At 44.6% G+C, this 18874-nt stretch overlaps 1 protein-coding gene and 1 non-coding gene across 2 annotated transcripts; both read left to right on the top strand.

Annotated features, from left to right (window-relative positions):
• Positions 1 to 1940: 1940 nt before the first annotated feature.
• SPMAP1 (sperm microtubule associated protein 1) lies at positions 1941 to 5289 on the top strand. Its single transcript, XM_072780359.1, has 3 exons — positions 1941 to 2264; positions 4044 to 4143; positions 5032 to 5289. The coding sequence occupies exons 1-3, from the start codon at positions 2058 to 2060 to the stop codon at positions 5187 to 5189; spliced, it is 465 nt and encodes a 154-aa protein (XP_072636460.1). The 5' UTR covers positions 1941 to 2057; the 3' UTR covers positions 5190 to 5289.
• A 718-nt stretch (positions 5290 to 6007) lies between these two features.
• On the top strand, positions 6008 to 6079 carry TRNAC-GCA (transfer RNA cysteine (anticodon GCA)). Its single transcript has one exon. It is a non-coding gene; the product is annotated as a tRNA-Cys (tRNA).
• The last annotated feature ends 12795 nt before the right edge of the window (positions 6080 to 18874 follow it).

Genomic DNA, 18874 nt, shown 5'->3' with positions numbered 1-18874 from the left:
TCCCATGTCGGGCTCCCAGTGCATGGAGCCTGCTTCTCCCTCTGCCTGTGTCTCTGCCTCTCTCTCTCTCTGTGTGTGACTGTCATAAATAAATAAAAAAAAAATTAAATCTGGAAGTCTTTTAAAACAGACCTGTTTTCCTACCCTATCCTCCAGCCTGGTGAATTTGAAGTCTAATGTGATATGAAGCCCCCAGGTCCTCCACTTAAAATTAATCCTTTTTATCCCTTTGTGTGCTCTATATGAAATTTCTCACTTTCCTGCTTCCATGTTCTCCAGGTTTTTTGCAAATTTTAATAGAACGAACTCAAACTATAGACTTCATTTCCTATGATTCCAGATTTCTTAGGAATTTACTGGTCAGTGGGACGCCGGAGTGGCTCAGTGGTTGAGCTCCTGCCTTTGGCTGGGGGCGTGATCCCCGATTCCTGGGATGAGTCCCACGTCGGGCTTCCTGCATGGAGCCTGCTTCTCCCTCTGCCTCTCTGCCTCTCTCTCTGTTTCTCATGAATAAATAAAATCTTTTTAAAAAGAAAAAAGGGGGATCCCTGGGTGGCGCAGCGGTTTGGCGCCTGCCTTTGGCCCAGGGCGCGATCCTGGAGACCCGGGATCGAATCCCACGTCGGGCTCCCGGTGCATGGAGCCTGCTTCTCCTTCTGCCTATGTCTCTGCCTCTCTCTCTCTCTCTCTCTGTGTGACTATCATAAATAAATAAAAATTAAAAAAAAAAATAAAAAGAAAAAAGGAATTTACTTGTCAGAGACATCAAATATATTGAGTATTGAATTGCCAGAATGTGGTTTTTTGTATAGATATAAAGCAACCTTTTTCCAATTAATACATGTGCGTTTATATAATAGTGAATATAAGAGATTTCCCTAATCCTGTTGTCTAGTGTAAAATAACAGCACCTTATAGAGAAGCAGTTTGAATAAAGCACTTTGATGTGTAAAGCATCTATGTAAGGGTTTATTATTAAAGAGGAAAATTTTGGAAATAAGTAAAAATTGGGGTTCCTGGGTGGCTTGGTTGGGTTTCTGCCTTCAGTTCGGTTCATGGTCCCAGGGTCCTGGGATCAACCCCCATGTCCAGCTCCCTGCTTGTGGAGAGCCTGCTGCTTTTCCCCACTTGTGGTCTCTTGCTATCTCTCTCAAATTCTTTCTTGAGTGTTTTAAGAAAAATAATCACTTCATGGTTTGCTGTAGCTAGTCATATACACATAAAATTAGAGGAAAAAATATGGTACTGTGTCAACCTGCTGGGACTTTTTGCTTTTGGGGTTTTTAAAAGATTTTATTAGCATGGGGAGGGGGGCAGTACCAAGGGAGAAGCTGGTTCCCTTGCTCAGCAGGAAGCCTGCTGTGGGGCTAGATCCAGGACCCCAGGATCATAACTTGAGCTGAAGGCAGACAACCTACTGAGTCACCCAGGCGCACCTGTTTGTTTTGGGGTTTTTTTTTGTTTTGTTTTTGTTTTGGTTTTTAATTTTTTTTTTTTTTTTTTACAAGGAGAAATGCTAGCTGATGAAAATAATTAGGTAAGTAGAACTGCTTTAAGTGAACTTAGTGGAAGTCAGGAGTCCTGAATTCTGGTTCTGGATCTGCCACTAAATGGATTTAGGGAATATCCCAATGTTTCTGAGCTTCAAATTCCAGTTACGTAAAATGAGATTTGGAAGTAGGTGGTATCTGAACTCTTTCTGATCCATTCTGGGTACGAGCTTTTCAACGGAACCGAGTTTAGGAAATGTATATGGCAAGACGGAGGGTGGGGGCGGGGCGATGCCCGACTGCGTTCACACCGCCCCAATTCCACAACACCCCTCCAATCTCCAATTCCTCTTGCATGATCTCTTAGTCATCCTTCACCTCAAAGAGCCTTGCGGGCAACTTACGCCACAGCCCTAAGAGCCTACCCTGTTGGATGGGACAATAGGGTTTGTGTCGCAGGAGTCTTTGACACCACCCCACGTAACAATGCTACTAATGCGCAGGGGGGCCCCGAGCTAGGGCGCTGCACTCCCACCAGAAAGGCCCTCGGAGGCTGCGGTGGTTGGGATGTCGCACTTGTGCGAGTGTCCTCTGCGGCTGGAGAAGAGCTTCATTTTGGATGGCGTGGCCGTGAGCACCATGTCCCGCGCCTCCGAGCGCGTGAGGCCCAAGCTCTGGTCGGCGATTCCGCCCTACAACGCTCAGCAGGACTGCCACGCCCGCCGGTACTTCCAGAGCCACGTGGTTCCGCCCGTTCTGCGGAAGACTGAGCAGGTTATTAGAGGAGCACCCGGGACGACCCCACTGGCTGTCCCCGCAGAGCCTGACCCCGGGGGCGGGGCCGACTTCCGAAATCCCGGCCTCCCCACTCCCCCCCTCCCCCCACCCCCGGCTTTCTCCACGAAACCCCGGAACTGGCGGGGCCAGGTGACAGGTATCGAGCTCCCTGAGCTCAAGGAATCGCTCTCCACCCCTGAATTTGAGAACGAACTCATCTGGGGTTTCTGCAAGCCTGAGAGAACGGTGGTGAAGCCCGCCTCCGGCAGACCGATCGGTTTCATTGTCCTTTTTGACGTCACAGACCCACACTTTGGGGTGATCTCACGCCACTGATTCTCCGAGTGCGAGAATCCTTGTGACTTCAGCGAAAGAGACAAAGCGACGCCTCGAGCCGCCAGGCGGGGCGCCCTCCTTTGGTGATGTCACGGTTACAGAGGGGCTCGCTCGGTGGGCCTACCCGTGAGGAGGTGGGAAACAATTTCCAAACCTCCTCGGACCTCACTTCTCCCCCCCCCCCCCCCCCCCCCCCGCCCCGGGCCTTTGCCCTCGTGGATCCGAGATCCTGACGCTATTTGCTGATGGTGCCAACTTCTTTCAACACCCCCAACAAATATGGGAGGCCTTTTCAAGTCTCCAATATTTGTGTGCGTATGTCACAGTGGTATGGGGAGGGGAGAGGTGGTGTTGGTGCGGGTAATTCTGCGAACAAATCTTGGGGCTTATTTGTGGTCTCCGTGTTTGTGTGTGTGTGTACATGTGCCTGGGTGTGCACTGTGTGTGTATGGACACATCAGTGTGTGCCATACTGGAGTGTGTACTGGCTATCTACCTGCGTGATGTTTACAACAGAAGGATCCAGAGCTTGGGAGGAAAAAAAGAGAAAAACTTGAGTATTTAAAAGCTTGAAAAGAATATGGTGCGCACACTTTCAAAACTATCTGTGTTTCATTTTATAAGGATTTAATCATCACAACCGTTTGTAGTAGGTATGATTTTCATTTATATAAAGATAATGGGGGGTGTTTTGTTTTTAAGTAAACTGCTGCCTAAGGTGGTGCTTGAGCTCACAACCCCAAGATCAAGAGTGGCATGGTCTGTGGACTGAGCTAGCCCTGTGAATAGGGGCGCTAGGGTGGCTCAGTTAGTTAAGCATCTGCCTTCAGCTCAGGTGGTGATGGCGGGGTCCTAGGATGAGCCCAGGTATCCTGGGATTGGCTCAGGTCGTGATCCCAGGGCCCTGGGATCCAGCCCTGCCTTGGGCTCCCTGCTCAACAGGGAGTCTACTTCTCCCTCCTCTGCTCCCCCTCCCCCTGCTCATTCTCTCTCTCTCTCTCTTTCTCTCTCTCTCTCTAATAATTAAAATCTTAAGCCAAAAAAAAAAAAAAAAAGAAGAAGAAGAAGAAGAAGGAGGTTTACTATGTTAGGCCCTTTATTTGAACTATCTCTCTTAAATCCTACAGTCCTCCTTTCACTGATAAGAAAGCTGAGGTCCAGAAAAGCTGTGTCATTGGCCCAGGGTCACAGCTTGTTAGTGACAGAGCTGGAATTGTAACCAGTCTGGCAGCAGACACTGAGCCTTTAACTATCCACCTATACTGCCTCTCCCTGAGAGACAATAGGTCCACATGTATATTTATATTTCATCTGTCCTGCCTGGTGACCCCTGGCTGTGACCTTGTCTCTCTCCCCCCACAACTAGCCCAAAGGGACTTTACCTGTGTACCCCTCAGCATGGTTGCTGACAGTCTTCTGTGTTCTCTCTCTGACTCTCAGGATCACGGTGGCACAGGAAGAGACGGCTGGATAGTGGACTATTTCCACATCTTCGGGCAAGGACAGAGATACCTGAACAGGAGAAATTGGGCAGGGGCAGGCAAGTGCCACCTGGCTTTGCAGCCTCAGTGTGAACCCACCTGGAAGAGTGGTGTGCATTCCCCAGTTTAGAGAGAGGAATCAGGCCCCAGAGAGCCCTGGTTTCCAGGGGATAAGGGTTCGGGGGTCAGAAGCCCTGGAACTGCATCACCAGCTTTTCTTCTCATACATGAGCAGATGGTGTCACCATGCTCTTGTTCAGTGACTAAGCACCTCTGTAGGTCAGGTGGTTTTTGCCTTCACACTACCCCTGTGCTAAGCTGGGCAAAGTGAAGTGTAGGGAGGTGAGGTGACCGGCCAAGGAGAGCTTAGCTTGAGATTGGAATTCCCCTCTTTCCGACTCTAGAGCCCATGTTCTCCTCCCTGCTCCCTGAACAGGCTGTGTCCTCCTTTCACAGGCCCAATTTCACAACAGGAAAGGAAAGGTTGGGAGATGTTTTTCTGATGGCGTGAGCCCTCCCACCCCACAACCCCTTCACCCTTTGGCCACACTCTAGTCTTGTGACCCTTGGCACCAGTGGGCGAAATCGAGCTCATCCATTTTCTCTATGTGGGTCAAAAGGAAGGGGGAAATGTTTTTCAGTCTTCCTGGGAGCCAGGCAATTGTAGCCAAGCCCAGAAGTTTCTGGCCCCTCCTGTCTTAGCACATACCATTCACATTCCTCCTGTGTGCTACTCCTGGTATGTGGTTTGGTTTCTAGAAAGCTATCTCTCTCCTTGACTTCATCAAACCTTGGCTTTTAATCAAGAGGCTTGAGACATTTGAGGATTGAGGGTTCAGCTGGGACATGGGGAGCACATTCTCTACCAGCCCTGTGGGAGCAGGGGGCAGGGGTGGGGAGCAAGATGGAGCTGAATGCAGGCTGAGGCCTCTCTCTTTGCCCCAAAGGGCATTCCTTCCAGCAGGTGACCGGGCATGATTACTACAATGCAGAACTGAGGATGATCAGGGGGTTCAATGGCCGATTTGGCTACCGCCGAAACACCCCAGCCCTCCGCCAGCGCCCGTCGGTCTTTGGAGAGGTCACCCAGTTCCCCCTCTTCTAACAACATCTTTACCTTTCCTACTCCTGGACCTGAATAGAAGACAGATGTTTAGATGAACTTTTTAATGCTATTTTTATATAAACGATGATGTTAATTTGTGCCTGCAAGTGTGCTTGCTGTTTCTTTGCTGAGGTTGGGAGGGGGCAGACTGGTTTCCCCACCCTGAGCTCCTCTAGCCCGACGAGGAGGTGGGAGGAGAGAGAGTGTTGTCAGGCCTGTGCCCTTGTACACCATGCCCTGGAGTGTGAGGCTTGAACAGAGGCCTCAGATCTCCCCTGCTCACGGCAGAAGGAGGAACACCTCACCCTACACAAAGCTCTGCCCCAGGCAGCAAGCAGAGCCCCAGGCTAGAAGTTGGCTACCATTTTCCCATCAAGAATGGACAGGCAGTTCGTCCAAAGAGATAGTGATTGGTTGCCTGTGATTTTCCTGAGAGTCATCCCATCCAACATAACTGACATCTTCCTTCTCCTTTCCACCCTCAGTGCATCAAGAGTCCGGAGGTGAGCAAGGGGATATGTGGGACTGCTTTTTAGCCTCTAGATTCTGACATGGTAATTCTGGCACAGTGCTCGTGGACACTTTGTCTGCTGATGTGCTGTCAATTTCCTTTTCAGCTAGTTTCCAGGATGTCGTTTTTCATTTTTCAAGTGTCCCCACCCAGTTTATTGGTGGCCAAGAGAAAAGCCAAAGCAGATGATGGATACAAAAGAAGGTGGAGCTTTAGAACACACAGCTTGCCAGACCTTGAGTGTGGGTGGAATCTGATGGCACTGAGTCACCATAAGTGGACAAGGAAGAGAAGGACACTAGGTCATGGGGGTATAGCTCAGGGGTAGAGCATTTGACTGCAGATCAAGAGGTCCCCGGTTCAAATCCGGGTGCCCCCTTCCTCTTCCCTTTTCTTTACTTCCACTAAATGGAAGCAAGTAAATGCACTGTACTTCCTAACTCCCAGCCAGGATTACTAGAGAGGATAAGGATCGCTTGACTCATCTGTGTACTGAAATGATCCTAGTTCCCCCTACATTCCAAATGACACTTAGCTGAGACTGCCAGAGGATCCCATTGGGCTTCAATTAAAACAAAGGCCCTAAGGAGATTCTAAATCTAAAATTAGGTGTGAGAGGGATGTCTGGGTGGATCTGTCAATTAAGTGTCTGACTCTTTTTTTTTTTAAGACTTTTATTTCTTTATTCATGAGAGACACAGCAAGAGAGAGGCAGAGACATAGGCTGAGAGAGAAGCAAGCTCCATGCAGGGAGCTTGATATGGGACTTGATCCCGGATCCCAGGTTCACACCCTGAGCCAAAGGCAGATGCTCAACCACTGAGCCACCCAGGCCTCACAAGTGTCTGACTCTTGGTTTTCCCCTCTGGTGATGATCTCAGGGTTGTGAGATGGAGCCTTGCATCAGGCTCTGCTCAGTGTGGAATCTGCTTGTGATTCTCTCTCCCTCTCCCTCTGCCCCTTCCCCCACTCTATCTTTCTTTCTAAAATAAAATAAATCTTTAAAATTAGGTGTGAGAGCTGTGAACACAAGTTTAGCAATCTGATGTATGAGAGAACAGATAAAGAGGTTCATACAACATGTATTTTTGAGAGCTTAGTATAGTACATGCAAAGCAGCTGTGAATTAAAACATGAAATGGGTCGCCTGGGTGGTTCAGTTGGTTAAGCGTCTGCCTTGTGTTCAGGTCACGATCTCAAGTTCCTGGGACTGAGACCTGCATCAGGCTCCCTGCTCAGGCTGCCTGCTTCTCCCTCGGCATCTACTCCTCTCCCTGCTCATTCTCTCTCTCTCTCTCTCAAATAAATAAAATCTTTAAAAAATAATAATACATGAAACAGGGCCTCTGACCCCAGGGAATTTCGTGTCTGCTGGAACTTGAAATATTCATACACAGCTGTCAGAGGGAGACATTTGTTGGTAGCTCCAGGAAGACATACCTTTTAAAAATACCTACACACCTTTTCTAGACTAACTTCTAACTGAATCTTTCCTACAATTGGAAGGAACATTTCTGTCTGATCTGAAAAGCTTATTAACACATTTCCAACACTGTGCAAATCCCTCTCTCGAAGGTTAGGGGCACTTTCCTCTTACCCATGTATTCTGCTAGTCAGAGTTCTTGGAATGGAACAGATATCCACTCTGCCCACTAAAAGCAGGAAAGGAGGTATGGTGGGGACTCGCAGAATTGAAGAAGATTGGAGAACCTAACTCACAAAGCGGTTAACTAAGAAGAAGGGCAGAGGAGGGAAATCCAGCTCAGGTCTCATCTCAGGAAGTGTCCACTGTGGGAGCCACCCACTCAGGGCACTCATCACTAAGTCGTGGGTACTGTTCTAGCTGCACCTGCATTCCCAGGACAATTCCTCCCCTTTTACACGGCCAGGTGGAAGCAGTTGATTGGCCGAGTTGTGTTCTGATGTGCGTGTGTGTGTGCAGTTTTCCGCCAGGAGTGGGAGAAGGTAGTGTTGCTTCACCGAGTTTGACCATGTGAGGTACTCCCTGAGAATTGGAGGGGTGTTTGGGCGCAAAAATTTCCAGTTCTAGCTGTCGAGGACTTGCCCTCTCACACCCCTTGACTTCTCATTTGCTGAAATTAGGTCAAAATTTTGTATTAAATCACTTATGTTCACATTATCATGATCATGTCAATACTATTTAATATTGAGTCTATATATACTACAAACAGCATTGATTTCTTTTTTTTTTTTAATTTAAATTCAATTAGGGGCTCCTGGGTGGCTCAGTGGTTGAGCCTCTGCCTTCAGCTCAGGGCATGATCCTAGGGTCCTCGGATTGAATCCCATATTGGGCTCCCCGTAGGGAGCCTGCTTCTCCCTCTGCCTGTGTCTCTGTCTCTCTGTGTGTGTCTCTAAATAAATAAAATCTTTTAAAAAATTAATTCAATTACATACAATTTATCACCCAGTTACCCCAGCCCCCACCCCTTCCTACCACTGATTTCTTGAAAACTTTTTTCTCTTGAAGATAATTATCTCATTTTTTCTTTTTTTAATTTTTATTTATTTATTTATTATTTATTTATTTGTTATTTATTTTTTATGATAGTCACACAGAGAGAGAGAGAGAGAGGCAGAGACATAGGCAGAGGGAGAAGCAGGCTCCATGCACCGGGAGCCCGACGTGGGATTCGATCCCTGGTCTCCAGGATCACGCCCTGGGCCAAAGGCAGGCGCTAAACCGCTGCACCACCCAGGGATCCCTCATTTTATCTTTTTTAAATATTTTATTTATTTATTCATGAGAGAGACAGAGAGAGAGAGAGAGAGAGAGAGAGGCAGAGAGAGAAGCAGGCTCTTTGCAGAGAACCTGATGTGGGACTCCATCCCAGGACTCCAGGATCACATCGTGATCCAAAGGCAGGCACCAAACCTCTGAGCTACCCAGGCATCCCTCATTTTTCATTTGCATGTTTTTCTTTCTATTAGAGCCTTCAACAGCCTCACAGTACAATTATTCACTTGGTCCAAACCTATCAAATTAATTTTTTTCAAGACAGTCTTCCTGACACCCTCCATCCCTCTGCTTTCAGGCAGACTGTTTAGACATGTCACCCACCTGGTGCCTGGGGAATTCGCCTTCCCTGTCCTCTGTGTGGGATTCTCAGTTTCCTGAGCAACGCCTTCCTTTTTCTAGTTTCCTTCTTTATATGGTGGAGAATAACCCTGAGCAGCTTCCTGAGGAAAAAAAATATATATGCCAGGTAAGATGCTTGAGTTCGGGCATACCCGAAAATAAATTTTGTCTGAACACTTGAGAGATACTTTGAGAACATAATTTTTGCTGAGGAGTTTGCTTTCAGAACTTTGAAAATCCTTGTCTTCTAGCTTCTCTTGGTAAGTTCAATGTCCTTATTCCCATATGTGACCTGTTTCTCTCTGTAAAATCTTAGGCTCTCTGTTCTTGATGTTCTGGTTTTTCCATGATCTATTCCGTGATCTCTTTCAATCTAGAGATTCATATCCTACCTTAAGCCTTATTATGTCTGATAATTTCTTCTTCATCATTTGCTAATGGGAGGACTTATCTGTTCTTGTCTCCTGTTCATTTGTCTTTTTGTTGTACTTTCTAGGAGATTTCCTGGTGCTATATTTCAACTTTTTAAAAATTTTTTTTATTTTTAAATTTTTATTTATTTATGATAGTCACAGAGAGAGAGAGAGAGAGAGAGAGAGGCAGAGACACAGGCAGAGGGAGAAGCAGGCTCCATGCACCTGGAGCCCGATGTGGGATTCGATCCCGGGTCTCCAGGATCACACCCTGGGCCAAAGGCAGGCGCTAAACCGCTGCGTCACCCAGGGATCCCTTTTTTTTTTGTTGTTGGCTTTTGAGTTTCAGTTTTCTCATGTGCCCCAACTGCATTTTTTTTTTTTTTGTCATGACATCCTATTCTAGTTTTAGTGATACTATTTTTTCCTCTTGTTTCTTTAAAATTATGGTGGTTTCTGAAGTGTTCTTCTCCAAGGATTGCCTTTTCCCCTTCTTTTTGCTGCTGTTTCCTTTGTTTTTAGACGCTAGTGTTGAGGGCATTCGCCAAACAACTGGCCCTCCAATAGGTTAAAGGTCATTGGAAGCTCTGTTCTTGGGTAGGGCTTGTTGATTGGTGGATTTCTTTGTGGGTTCTCCAACAGTGAGCCAGCCTTTTCATTTGGGAACTTCCAAATGTGGGTCAACATTCTCCCTGACTCCTCAAGCTATTTAGTTTCTCCATAGAATTCTGAGATCTGGGGTACCTGGAAGGCTCAGTGGTTGAGCATCTGCCTTCAGCTCAGGGAGTGATCCCAGGGTCTTGGGATCAAGTCCTGCATTGGGCTCCCAGTAGGGAGCCTGCTTCTCCCTCTGCCTACGTCTCTGCCTTCCTCTCTGTGTGTCTCATGAATAAATTTTTTAAAAAACCTTTCTTTTTAAGATTTTATTTATTTATTAATGAGAGACACAGAGAGAGAGAGAGGCAGAGACACAGGCAGAGGGAGAAGCAGGCTCCATGCAGGGAGCCTGACATGGGACTCGATCCCGGGTCTCCAGGATCAGGCCCTGGGCTGAAGGTGGCGCTAAACCGCTGCGCCACCCAGGGATCCCCAGTGGTTCCCAATCTTGGGCACACATTGATGTCACCTGGGAGAGAAATAAATCTGTAGGCCTAGGTTCCATTAAGCATCAATAGTTTAAAAATCTCTCTGGGGGGTGGGGGGCACCTGGGTGGCTCAGTTGGTTAAGCATCTGCCTTCAACTCAGGTCTTGATCCGGGGAATAAACCCTGTGTCAGGCTCCCTGCACAGTGGGGGGCCTGCTTCTCCACCTTCATCTGCCTCTGCATGCCACTTCCCTTCTTGTGCTCTGTTGAATGAATTAAAAAAAACAAAAAACAAAAAACCTCTACAGGTATTTCTGCTCAGATCATGATCTTCAGGGTCCTTGGGTCGAGCCCCAAGTTGGGTTCTGTGCTCAGTGAGGAATCTGCTTAAGATTCTCTCTCTCCCTCTCCCACTGCCCCTCTTCCTGTTGGTGTGTGTGCTTGCTAGCTCTCATTCCCTCTCTCTCAAATATATAAATAAATCTTTAAAAAAAAATCTTTAAAAAAAAAAAAGATTGAGAACCACTGCCTCAGCTAACACTTGGGTTTCAGCTTCCTCTGCTTTGCTGTTACTTCCACCCTTCCTTTCCATCTTTGAAAAATGTGTGACATGGTTCTTCTGTTCCCTCTCCAGTTTTCCTTTCCAGTCCTTTAAGAGTTAAACACTTTAAGAGTTTTGGGAGGGAGTGGAGATAAATACATATGATCCATAGAAACTTGTTGCTCTATGAGAATTATTTATATATAAATTTTCAAATGTATATACTTGTGGCTTATCTCTTGGGTTGAAATTTCTTAGGAGCAAGCACTTTGGCATGCTTGCTCTCTTTGTACAGTAGCCAGGAAAGAATTTTCTTGCATTCTTATATTCATTCACTCATTCCGTACTAGTTGAAATAACAGATAGCCTACTACATGTTAGACACACACTGGGTGCTCCATATAGGATGGCAGTTGTCTGGGGCACCTGGGTGGCTCAGTCAGTTAAATTAAGCATCTGACTCTTGATTTCAGCTCAGGTCATGATGTCAGGTCATGAGATAAAGCCCAGTATCGGCTCATTGGGAAGTCTGCTGGAGATCCTCTCACTCAGTCTCTCCCTAACACTTTCTCTCTTTTTCTCTCTCAAATAATAAATAAGTAAACTTAGAAAAAAAAAAAAAGGATGGCAGTTGTTAGTGACACAGTAAACATAATTCTACCAATATACACATTTGGTCAAATGAAAGTTATCTTCAGTTTCTTGCGCCTTTTATGGTGTCTCTGTTTTGACAGACACATGCCTTGATAATATTTGAGGTTGCTTTCAACACACCTACCCACCTCCACCTTCTTACCCTAGTAATTAAAAGGCCACCTTTTGGGATCCCTGGGTGGCGCAGCGGTTTGGCGCCTGCCTTTGGCCCAGGGCGCGATCCTGGAGACCCGGGATCGAATCCCACGTCGGGCTCCCGGTGCATGGAGCCTGCTTCTCCTTCTGCCTATGTCTCTGCCTCTCTCTCTCTCTCTCTCTGTGTGACTATCATAAATAAATAAAATAAAAGGCCACCTTTTAAGGTGAGTATTGTGACAGTGAACATGGTTTGGCTTTATTAAAGCAGGAGTAAAACTTTTCATCACACAGCAGATAACTACAGGTAAGCCTGCAGTAGACTATGATTTCAGTGACATCCGAAGTGTGTACTATTTAAGACTATTTAGAATACAGGAAGACTCACTTCTTAGTAACTGGGGAATCAGCCAAATGCTATGGGCTAATGCCCCAGATGCAGAAAATGCAAATCAGTGAATCAGTGACGATAATGCTCTGTAGCCTCCTCATTGTTTCCTAAGCATTTTGATCGGCATGATAGCCTCTTTCTGGGTGTATATGGCCTGGAGAAGAGTTTTGTGAGTATTGATGCCTGTGACACCGGGCTACACACATTTGTACAGATAGATTTCCCCTTTTTTAATGACCTTGCCCTGTCCAATACTTAAATGATTGTCTCAGAAAAACTCAAGAAGGATCATAGACAAGCTGTTAAAGGAAAACATAGAAAAATGGCTTTCTGTCTTGAAGGATGGCAAAGGTTTCTTAGTGTGTGACCAAGATATTCTCTCCATGATCAAACGTTGGACAGGCTTTTCTGAGCTCTTTTTCAACTGGGCCCTAACTTTAGGACTTCTGATTTCCTGTTTGCGTTGTCCATTTTTTTTTCAGTGAAGACAGCAGAAGAGATGATTTATTGTATATGTGTTATATTCAGCCACAAATGAAAACAATTAGTCCCGAAAGTCACAGGTCCAGGGCAAAGGACCAAAAGGGACTGTTCTGGTTTCAATTTTAGGGTATGTGCTATGGAAGTGAGCAGAAAAGGGATTGTTTTGGTATGAGCAAGGCAGATTTCTCAAAGGTGGTCACTGAGATCAGATGGCAATGGATGTTCTAGATCCATTGACTCAAGCTCTAGAAAGTAGGCCTGCAGTCCAATAATTGATATCAGCCTCCCTGGCCTCTGGCTTTCCTTATTTCTGCTCCTCTGGCTCCATGGGTGTGTAAGCTAGCAGTTTACTGGACCTCTGCCTCCTCTTTTACACTTCAGTGCATTCGCTTCTTCCTCCATTGGGCTCTCACGGAGCAGAGGTTTCCAGAAAGATTGTGCTAAGGCTGAGAGCTACCTTGTCCAATTCTAGCAAGAACCTTGCTAAGTCAGTTTAGCCAGGGTCAGAATCCCACATTTTTTGTATCTGATCACCCTCAGTATCTGATTCAGTTCCTCATCCCCCACCGCCCTGGAGGCAAAGTCTGATCATCCTGGCCTGCCTGCCATCAGTAACAATCATGTAAAGTCAGTTTAGCCAGAAATACCCCTTGGCCCATAATGTTTCCTTTGAGTAATTTTCCATCTACCCCTCACCTGACCCCAGTCCCGCCTCCTCCCTGCTGCTTGGCTATAAATGCTGTACTCAGAGCTGAGATCCATCTCTCTCCCCCGCTGCAAGGTCCCATTGGTATTTACTGCAGTAGTCCCCCCCTTAAAGAAAGTCTTCCTTATCTTTGATCTTTAGTATTATGTGTAATTTTTTCTCCAACAAGAGGATACAAAAAGGAAAGGAAATATTAATGAATTAGGCTTTAGCAAGTCTGTTTGTCAAAAGACCCTGTTAAGAACAGGCAAGCCACACACTAGGAGAAATGATTTGCAAAATACAGATCTGATAGAGAACTGGTATTCAGAATATATAAAGAACTCTTGCAACTCAAAAGTAAAAAGACTATAAACAGCCCAATGAGGAAATGGAGTAAAGGCCCCATGCACAGAGGTTATGGAGCTTTTCCGTGTCTCCCCTGCAGATGGGCTCTGTGGCCTAGGGTCCCCACCACCTGGGATCGTGCACTGAGTTCCTGGAGGGCTCCCCACAGACATTTCCACCAGCCCACAAGCCATAGCAAGGCAGCCATCCCTCAAGACTGTTACCCATGCTGCCGGGGTTCTACTACCAGTAACGGGTCCTGCATAAGTGCAGAGCATCCTAGGGAAGCCATTCCTCACCACCTTTGTCTCCCCAAAGCCCACCTGGGGCACTGGTGGTCAAGCTTCTTTTTTAGGAAGTCCACTCTCCCATCCACAGCTACCATGTTGGAATTCCCCCTTTCTGGGGGCCAGGTGAGGGAGATGCAGGCAGGTGTTAGCAGCCTCTGGCCACAAGCTCTCCCCCAGCAGGGAATCTCCCCAGGCTTCCAGTGACAGGATCACCTGTGACTTGACTCTGGAAGCCATGATGAAACAGCCTGGCAGCCAGTCTGGCAAAGCCAATAGCAGGCTCTAGGCCTGAGTGGCCACCACAAAGCTTCAGGAGGCACTAGCCTCATCAGAGGCCCTTCCTTCCCTGTAGACTACAGGCTGCAGCAAGCAGAAGCAGCTGGGTTCTTTTATAGCAAAACACCAAAAGGAGGTTGAGAGAACTTCACTCTACTATCCAAACCACACATGTCTTCCATACACCCTGTAACCTGTGCCTTGCACGAAGTGAAAAATAAACTCCAAGCAGCCAGTCGAAAGAAAGAAAGAAAGAAAGAAAGAAAGAAAGAAAGAAAGAAAGAAAGAAAGATTTATTTGAAGAGACATTTCATAAAGGAAGAGATACAAATGGCAGATAAACCCATAAAAAATATTTGACATTGTTAATCATCAGAGAAATGCAAATTGAGATCACATTGTTACACCACACATGGATCAGATTGACTAGAAGCACACCAAACACTAACTCTTAATTGGGGGAATGTAAAATGGTATGCCATTTTGGGAAAAGACCTGGCAGTTTGTATGAAACTATACTGACCTTCTGGCCCAGCAGTTCCATTCCTAGGATTTTACTCAGGATAAATGAAAACACATGCTTACAACAAGACCCACATAGAAATGTTCATAGAGACTTTCTTCATAATAGGGAAAACCAAAAACAGACTAGGGCTCACCAATAGGAAAATGATTTTTTATTTTTTTATTTTTTTTATTTTTATTTTTATTTTTTATTTTTTTAGGAAAATGATTTTTTAAATCTGTGGTTTATTCATACAAATAAATACTACTCACCCATGACAAGGAATGGATTACCCATGCAAGATGGATGAATCCCACAAACATTATGCTGATAAAAATCTTACAGAAAAGAGTGTATGTCGTACTATTCCAGTTATATGAAATTCTAGAACAGGCAAAACTAATCTATGGTAAAAAAAAAAAATCCAAGACTGGTTGTCTCTAGGCTGGGGATGGGACAGAAATTAGCCAGGAAGGGGATGAAGGAATCTTACTGGGATAATGGTAGTGTTCCATTTTTTCTTCTTCTTATTTTTTAAAAATATTTATGTATTTATTTGAGAGAGAGAGAGAGAGAGAGAGAGAATCTCAAGCAGGCTCCCTGCAGATCATGGTGGGGCTTGATCTCACAACCTTGAGATCACAATCCAAGCCAAAATCAAGAGTCAGAAGCTCAATTGAATGAGCTACCCAGGTATCCCAGTAACGTTCCATTTCTTTCTTTTTTTTCCCCCCATTTCTTTCAATTAGCAATAATTGTGCCTTGGATAAACTTCATTGGCTATGATACTGTCACTGAGCAAAGCTAATGTTCCATTTCTTGATAGCTGTTTGGGTTACAGTAGTGTGTGCATCTGTCAGAACTAGTGAATGGTTATTTTAGATTTATACATCTCATTTTATGTAACTTTAACATAAAATGAAAAATACTATAAACAAATATGGACTCTAGTTAATGACATACAAGCTGAGGGGTGCCTGGGTGGCTCAGTCAGTTAAGCGTCCGACTCTTGATTTCAGATCAGGTCATAATCTCAGAGTTATGAGATTGAGCCCAGCACTGGGATCCCTGCTGAGCAGGGAGACTACTTAAGATTCTTCTCTCTCCCTCTCTCTCTGCCTATGCATTTGTGTGCTCTCATGTGTACAACAACAGCAACAACAAATGATATGCATGCTGAAGTATTTAGGAGGAAGTATATTATTGTCCATTATTTATTTTGAAATGCACTGAAAAACAGATGGCTTAATGGATGGAGAAGGGAATACATATGGGTATGCATATATATACATACATAGGAGGAATGTGATAAAGCAAGTATAGTAAATATACTAAAATGTTCATTGTAGAATCTAGGTGGTGTGTTTATAGGTGTTCCATGTCAAGTTCTTTCACTATGTTGAATGTTTGAAAATTTTCATAATAAAATGTTGGAGACTTTTTAAAAAAGTGAATCAATATAAGTAAATGTATTAAATAAGTATCATTGCTATATGAATATGACAGACTTATGACAGTGGTACTTGAATGACTGAAGTGGGTTAGCAGGGCATTGCTTCATTGAAGCCACACAACAACCTTATGGAGTAGGTTAGGTACTAATAAAATGATTGTTTTAGCATTGGGGAAACTGAGGCTCAGAAAGGTTTTTCTGACTTGCAATGTGGCATTCCAGGATCCCAGCCCAAGTGTATTTTGACTCCAGAGCTCATTACACTTTGCTGCTTGTGCAAAAAATTATTTCTCTGTGTTAATGTGTACATTACTTTGTACATTTCTCAATTATAGCCTGAGTTATACCATAGTGATGCTAAGTGTTTACCTCTTTCATACCACGAGCGCTTTGAGGGCAGAAACAGTTTCCATCTTTGTAGCTTCTGTGTATAATATAGTGCTAACTAGCCTATAATCATTTCTCCCTTAAGGTGCTGATGGATGAAGAAAGAAGAAAAGCGAGGAAGGAAGGAAGGAAGGAAGGAAGGAAGGAAGGAAGGAAGGAAGGAAGGAAGGAAAGTAGGAAGGAAGGAAGGAAGGAGAGAAAGAAAGAGAGAAAGAGAGAGAGAGAGAAAGAGAGAAAGAGAGAGAGAAAGAAAGAAAGGGAAAGGAAAGGAAAGGAAAGGAAAGGAAAGGAAAGGAAAGGAAAGGAAAGGAAAGGAAAGGAAAGGAAAGGAAAGGAAAGGAAAGGAAAGGAAGAAAAAAAAAAGAGAGAAGACTTCCTGACTTCGATGATGTTTTGGCTTAACCTACCTCCAAAGCTCTCTCTCCCATCACTTTCTGCAAAGATCCACGCCTAACCAAACCATTTGATTAGAGCCTATCCTTGTTCACTGGGCTCAACAGCTGTGGGACTATTTATGGTTACTTGACATGGCTAGTTGCTACAAGCCCCAGGGAAACATAAGTTGGAGCATCTGTCTTTGGAATAGCTGGGGAGTAGCAAAGACTTAACTTTACCTCGGGAAGAGCATTAATTAGTTTGCAAACTATGGCTACAATACCATTTATTCAGTGTCTGACATCTATCGAATGGATAAATGAATGCTGTATAGCTGGATGAAAAGACAACACAAGTCAGCAATGGTGATTCATTCCTTTTTTCTCTCCTCACTGGGGAAACAGCTCTGTATTACAGTGTTTGTGAACAACCTTCACACTTCCTGGCTTAAGACAACACTACTTTATTTTTCTTCTTTGAAAGCTAACTTTATTCTAAAGAGGTTTTCAAATTCTACTGTGTATTTGAATCACAGGAGCAACTTGTTAGAATCCGGGAATTCCACCCTCTGGGAAGTCTGATTGAGTGGTCAGGCGTAGGGCCCAGAATTCTCTAGGATTTAATAAAACTCTCAGGGCGATCCATTATGGGTAATCCCCAGGTCACAGTTTGAAAAACACTGGTGAGATGAAATTGATTATTTCTAGTTCTCTTTCCTCCAAATACAGCTCTGTCCTGTTTTCAAATATTTCCCACCACAAAACTATGGCACTGTTGACTTTTAGAATCATCCTTGTCCTCCTAACCTTTGGTGTCAATCAGATGGAGTCCTAGAAAAGAAATTATTGTGGGTAATAGTAACACAGTAGGTAGAATGATCATTTTTTTATTTTTAAAGATGAGAGAGATATCTTTTTAAAAGATGAGTGAATAAGGGGTAGGAAGTCTTACAAGGCTGGAGATTTAAGATGTGTCAGGTCATGAAGGGCCTAGAGAGAGAGGCAGAGACACAGGCAGAGGGAGAAGCAGGCTCCATGCAGGAAGCCCAATGTAGGACTAGATCCTGAAATGCTTTACAAATGCTATTTCATGTCATACGACAACTTTTCACAGTAAGTGGTAGTAGAGTTATTTTACAGATGGGGAAAACCCCTCCAGAGAGGCTATATAACTTGTCCAAAGTCACAGTAATACACACAGCAGACTTAAGATTCAAACTCAAATCAAAGCCATTTGTTTTCAAATATATAATCTTATTTATTTATTTAAAGATTTTATTTATTTATTTTAAAAAGATTTTATGTGTCTCCAGAGAGACACACACAGAGAGAGGCAGAGAGAGAAGCAGGCTCCCTACAGGGATCCTGATGTGGGACTCCATCCTGGATCCTGGGATCAGATGCTGAACGACTGAGCCACTTAGGCATCCCTATCCCATTATTATTGTTAATTATTAATAACATTAATGATTACTATTATTTCTATGAGATCATACCCTAAAGAAATATCTTGGTCAACTTTGACTCCAGGACACGTGGCCTTTAAGAACTCAGTAATCCATTCACTCATTCATTTATCCACAGGTGTTGAGCAACTATCCTGCACCAGAATCGGTGCCAGGCATAAGGGACACGAAGGTGAACTAAAGTCTCTAGCACTATGGAACTCATTTAGATACAGACAAGTATACAGGCAATTTATAAAACAGTGATAAGTGCTGTAACATAATTCTCCAAATTAACCTAAAAATATGATCTATCCTTCAAAAAAAAAAACCACAAAAAGGACTATTTCTGGAATGGACAAGTTGACGTTGAAAGTCACTTGGAGAGGATCCCTGAGTGGCTCAGCTGTTTAGCACCTGCCTTCAGCCCAGGGCATGATCCTGGAGTCCCAGGATCGAGTCCCACATTGAGCTACCTGCATGGAGCCTGCTTCTCCCTCTGCCTGTGTCTCTGCCTCTCTCTCTCTCTATCATGAATAAATAAATAAAATCTTTTAAAAAAATTTAAAAAAAAGAAAGTCACTTGGAAAAACAAAAGTGTAAGAAGGG

Source organism: Canis lupus, chromosome 16 (assembly GCF_048164855.1).
Source record: "Canis lupus baileyi chromosome 16, mCanLup2.hap1, whole genome shotgun sequence".
Classification (NCBI taxonomy): domain Eukaryota; kingdom Metazoa; phylum Chordata; class Mammalia; order Carnivora; family Canidae; genus Canis; species Canis lupus.
Note: the sequence above shows the minus strand (reverse complement) of the source record. Positions and strands in the feature narration are given on the sequence as shown.